The 6000-nt window shown below is 39.9% G+C and overlaps 1 protein-coding gene across 3 annotated transcripts in view; it reads right to left on the bottom strand.

Annotated features, from left to right (window-relative positions):
- LOC112231353 (transmembrane protein 164) overlaps positions 1–5572 on the bottom strand; it is a 37580-nt gene extending 32008 nt beyond the window's left edge. Inside the window, exons 1-2 of one of the 3 annotated variants that reach the window (XM_024398072.2) lie at positions 4347–5570; positions 282–395 (exon numbers count right to left, since the gene is read on the bottom strand). In XM_024398072.2, the coding sequence (XP_024253840.1) occupies positions 282–395; positions 4347–4709 (477 nt within the window). In that variant the 5' untranslated portion in view covers positions 4710–5570. Of the gene's footprint in view, positions 1–281; positions 396–4346 lie in introns of all 3 variants that reach the window. The other 2 variants (XM_024398074.2, XM_024398073.2) reach the window with 2 other exon arrangements.
- Between the last annotated feature and the right edge of the window lie 428 nt (positions 5573–6000).

A 6000-nucleotide genomic window follows, 5' to 3' on the forward strand; every position in this document is an offset into this window, starting at 1 on the left:
ATATTAGTGCAGTATTCAGACCCCTCGACTTTTTCCACATTCTGTTACAGCCTTATTCTAAAATGGATTTAAGAAAAAAATAAAAATACTCATTCAATCAACACACAATACCCTATAATGACAAAGTGAAAACAGGTTTTTAGAAATGTTTGCAAATTTATGAAGAAAAACAAAAGTGGAAATTGAGCTCAGGTGCATTCTGTTTCCATTGATTATCCTTGAGATGTTTGCAAACTTGATTGGAATTCAATTGATTGGACATGATTTGGAAAGGCACACACCTGTCTATATAAAAGGTCCCACAGTTGACAGTGCATGTCAGAGCATAAACCAAGCAATGAGGTCGAAGGAATTGTCCGTAGAGCTCCGAGACATGATTGTGTCAAGGCACAGATCTGGGGAAGGGTACAAAAAAATTAGGCAGCTTTTAAGGTCCCCAAGAACACAGTGGCCTCCATAATTCTTAAAATTGTACAAAACTTTGAAAGTTTATTCAAGTACAGACGCATAAACAATCAAGCGATGACACATTACAGAGGAAAGAAATTCCACAAATGAACTTAAGGCACACCTGTTAATTGAAATGCATTCCAGGTGACTACATCATGAAGCTGTTTGAGGGAATGCCAATAGTGTGCAAAGCTGTCAAGGCAAAAGGTGGCTACTTTGAAAAATCTAAAAATGTATTTTGATTTGTTTAACACTTTTTTTGGTTACTACATGATACCATATGTTGTTATTTCATACTTTTGATGTCTTCAATATTATTCTTTATTGTAGAAAATAGTAAAAATAAAGAAAAACCCTGGAATGAGTAAGTGTGTCCAAACTTGACTGATACTGTATATGGATAATTTCTAAAGCCAGGCACATTCAACAGTTAAGCTATTGATTACAGTCCTAGTTTAGTTGAGGTTTCCTCTCCTCACTTTTCTTAGACAATTAAGGCAAGGACTGTTTTCTCGTTCCCCCAACTCTGCTGCTGCCCCCGCTGCACTGTTCTCAACACCAATATGCTGGTTAACTTGGCTATTATGCACATAGCAACATGGTCTAGGAAAAGGTCACCAATTCAACAAGCACATATGCGTTTCAGAACCGCAGACATAGACCATTATCCAAATGCGGGAGAAAGCGGATGCTATAAAATGTCATTCTAACCATATATAATATAAATACAATAACCATATACAATTTCAGTAGCACGTCTTAGACTGATGGACTGTGTCACCCCAACAGCCTCCACAATGGATCAGTCCACTCACAGGCACGAATCAGACAGGTGTCTTGTACACCATGATTTCTTTACATTTTTTGCTGCTGCTCGACTAAAGAAATCTTGGTCAATTAACAGCTTATGGACCAAACTAATCAACCAGTGGACTAAATGGTGTCAGCCCAAGTAACAAGTTCTAACCAGTCTTTCCGTTGACATGTTGGATAGCCTTGGGTTTCAGAGCCAAATAAAACATACTTTCTTGGTGACTGCAATATTGTAATCATAACATGCCCCTTTTCTGATCAATGATCTGAAACTGATGACATTGCCCTTTAGATGATTCAACATGATCCGCTCAGTTAAATTGAGTGGGATAAGATCAGACAATTACAGTGCACCGCAGCACACCACTTTGGGAAGAGGGGGATACTCATGCACAACATTACAACAGATGAGCCCCTACCTCCTCAACACCCCCTGTGTTGAGTGCTCTCCAAATGTCAGCTCAGTAGACACACTCACAGCCCACACCTCATGTTCAGACTGAGGCTGACTGAACAACAAACCCCTCATTGTGTACTAGGTGGGCAGCTAGTCAAGATACATTCCCCCTACCTGTCAGCGTTTCTTCTCCTTTCCTTCACCATGTGTTTCTATCTAGTCCCCTCCTCGCCATCAGGACTCCCTTAATTGAAGCTACAACATGATAACTCAAGGAACAGGGAGAGGCTAGTGAATTGGTTTCACATGTCAGATTGTGCATGCAGCTTTCACTGGTTAAGGAATGTTTCATCCTATTAAAATACATTACTTTGACTTCAATTTCCCCCATCACTAATGCATTCATAAGTGATACAATCTTTCTGGATGCCACTGCAAGTAAAGGCGGATTCCGTTGTAAACTACATAGGTATTTCCATAGCCACATGAAAGATGTTCCTGAAATCAGTGCACAATAAGATGTAGAGTAAAAACACAATGTAGAAAGTTAACATTTTGGACACGATGGTAAACCTATGCAGAACAGTTTTACAGAGAGGCAGATAACATGCTTACTTAAGTGATAATGCCCGAGAAGCCGGTGTTTGGAGGATATATTGGCACGGCCCGGCTTCTGCGGCATTATCATTTGTGTACAACCGGTTCCTAACATGTTAAAATAATGTTTGACATATTTCCATTAAAAACGTTACTTAAATTTAGTCATACTATTTCATCCTTCCACAAGATATAGTCCCGACACAAATCTAGGGTTTCTACCCAAGCCGGCTGGTCGTTCATTCTATTGGTCCGGTTGCCAGAGACGCAACCCAGTCGTTCAGTCTTTTTGTTCTGTATCTATGGACGCAAACCAGTCGTTCGTTCTAAATGTTCCATTGCCATACTGGCTGGCAATGTTCTTATCCCGTGCTTGCTAGCTAGCCAACTACGGCTAACTTACAGTCACATCAAAAAGTGAAGGCAAAAAAACAACGAAGTAGCTGCATTTGCAAAAGCTGTTTTCTAGTGACATTTATTTGGATACAACCATAACAATGAGCTAATGAAGCGTGATTTCACCTAGCATAGAAAATGTGCTCATTCGTCAGGACACTTGATCAGAGGAGCTAGCCAACAACACAGCTAAGACAATCATTTCAAACTGAAGCTGGAAAGACTAAACTACAGTAGTTGCACCTCATTTCGTTTCACCGTTTTTTAAAATGACATTTCATTGTATATATCCATAAATTGGTGCCAGCTGATTCATTCATGATTTCGAATGACTGAGAAACACTGCCTGCCTGTCTGGTCCCGACTCATTCATTACTATGGGACAGCTGGAGATCAAATTTGAATATTGAAACAATGTTCCAAATGTCAGAGACCAACTAAGGATTACACAAATCTCCACTATTGAAAACAAAATGTTAGTCTAAAAGAAATATGAGATCATGTCTGGATGCTTTTTATAGTAGAGATCAAGTGTATAAATTGCCTGGTTGGGCTGATGAGACAGTGGATTGCGCAGTCAGATAGAACAGAGTAAATACCCATGCCATAACCCCAACATGAGGCACTCACATCAGCAAGCCGCTCGCCCAGACAACGCCATACATGTGGTCTGTGGTTGCGAGGCGAGTTTGATGTACTGCCAAATTCTCTAAATGACGTTGGAGGTTGCTTATGGTAGAGTAATGAACATTCAATTATCTGGCAACAGCTCTGGTGGAAATCCTGCTGTCAGCATGCAAATTGCACGCTCCCTCAAAACTTGAGACATCTGTGGCATTGTGTTGTGTGACAATATTGCACATTTTAGAGTTGCCTGTTATTTCCCCAGCACAAGATGCACCTGTGTAATAATCATGGTATTTAATCAGAATCTTGATATTCCACACCTGTCAAGTGGATGGATTATCTTGGCAAAGGAGAAAGACACTAACAGGGATGAAAACAAATTTGTGCACAACATTTGACCGAAATAAGCTTGTTGTGTATGTATCTAAAATGTCTAGGATTTTTAAATTCAGCTCATAAAACATGCAACCAACACTTTACATGTTGTGCTTATATTTTTGTTCAGTGTACATTGAGTAGGTCTACTCTACACAGAAATGCTCAATGCACATTCAACACTAAAACAATTAGTAGGCCCATCTCAAGTTCACACTTAAAATTTGAGATAGGAGTCCCCAAAAGACAAAAGTAACTTTAACGGGCAATCAGCAGTTGAAACCATAGCCAAGCCCCCGTTTCCGTAAAAAACTGAGGGATGGGGCTGGAGAAATGTAACCACTCAAATTTAAAGACAGCGCTATGGATGAAGGACTGACCATCCATGATATCAAAACTATAGTTTTAACCATGTTTGGAGACTTTAGTGGTTGTTTACAAACATTGGAGAAAAACATGGGTCAAGTTTTGCTTCTGATGGGTTACAACATTTATACTTAGCTCGAGTCATTTAGAAGTTACATTCTTCAAGAATCAAATGGGTACATATCATTCATGTATAAATACAAAATGTATACATGCAACAGCAGATTGCCCCTTTAAAAGTACGTTTAAATCCTGTGTGAATAACACCATGTATGTTTGCAAAAAGTGGTTGTTGCTAGTATTCCCAGCCTTGTAGCAATCTTACCTGCAACATGGTCACAACATGACAAGGATTCAGTAGGTATATCACTGTCTTTTTGGCGAATTTGAATCCAACCTCAACTCCAAACGTCATACACAAAGCAACCAGCAACAGGTTCTTGCCCAAACTGTCCTCTTTTATGCTTGGACCATCTTTCGCTATCTCTTTGAGTTCTTTAGAAATGTTGATTTTCCTCAGTGCGACGACAACTTCCACGATGGAAATCAGAACCATGACAAAACTCTCGCCAATACGTTGTTGGGGTGCAAGAAAGGCGGCACATTCTGGGCCCCCGTTGCCTTCAAACTTTGGGTCCACGCCGCCATACAACCAGTCTAAAAGACTGTAAATGTTATATCTAGACATATTCCTCTTCTCGTTTTGGAAAAGGTAAGAACAAGACAGAAATAAAATATAGTACACTGACTTCTTGTCGAAACATGAACTGCAGAATTTCACCCTGGCAGTGATCTCTATAAAGAACGCAGAAATGTACACCACAGCTGCCACCGCCTCCTATTCTTGACAAGTAGTAGAAATTCAGCTAGCTAGACTGCGTGAACTGTAACTCGGAGGCCGCCAGTGCGAGACCAAATTGCAGTGTGGGAGTAGCTAGTTAACTATAGCTGCTTCTCAATCATATGGAAACCTGGTCATTCATATTAAAGCTATGGTTGTACCCCCGTGTACATATAAGTAACCACGTGATTAGCTACCGGCATGTCGACCAAGTCACCTATTTGCAGTGGCATTTTAGGCGTTTAGCTATTCATTAGTTGCAAGAAATTAAGTTAGCTAGCTGGCAGCAGCATCCAAAGATATGGCTACGAGTAGGATAAATAGTAGCAAATTCAACAGTCCAGTTGTAGTTCTTATGTTGCTATATCTCATCAAGAGAGGTCATCGTTGGTCCCCAGTTGCACTATTCAATCCAACCATTTATCACAAGCCAGGATAATCGCGAAGATTTAACATCGTTCGATCAAGCACGAGACTGTGAAGGTAGCTTACTAACTGGTTACATTACAACTGATATACGAGTCCACGTGCGTTGTAACATACGGTTCTTGCTGCCTACAACGCCGTTTTCTTTCAGATATGTTTGTATTAAAGAATATAGCATAGCTTTCTTCACCAAACCAGTTTAGCTCTATCCATCAAGTTTCTTCTAACCCATTTAAAATTTCGTCTCTACACACTAGGAAAATTACTTCCTAGGGGATAGTTGCGTTTAAACCCCGCCTTTTTCAGTTAACCCCTGACTACTAGACCCCCTTTGTATACAGATGTCTATACATTTACAATCTGCTGTATCTGATATGTGTAAAAAACAACATAACATTCATTGACAATAACAAGTGTTCTATATTTATGGAACAGCTTGCCCTGTCACGTAAGAACGGTAAACACCATTGAGGTTTTACAATGTAGTTTGAGATGGAAACCACTCTATTAAGCTGTGCAAATAAAATGTATCATTATTATTTCAGTCAACAATAAGTGACATTTTAAGACCTGTGCTGGGTGTATCCATAGGGTGTAGCTCTCGCAGTATCTCATTAATATAAGTGCAGGCTCGCCCTCTAGTGGTTTTTCATCACAGCTGAAGAAGTGATCCCAGGAAATTTGATAGGGGTACATATCAGCACATACAGAA

The sequence above is a fragment of the Oncorhynchus tshawytscha genome, linkage group LG33 (assembly GCF_018296145.1).
Source record: "Oncorhynchus tshawytscha isolate Ot180627B linkage group LG33, Otsh_v2.0, whole genome shotgun sequence".
Classification (NCBI taxonomy): Eukaryota; Metazoa; Chordata; class Actinopteri; order Salmoniformes; family Salmonidae; genus Oncorhynchus; species Oncorhynchus tshawytscha.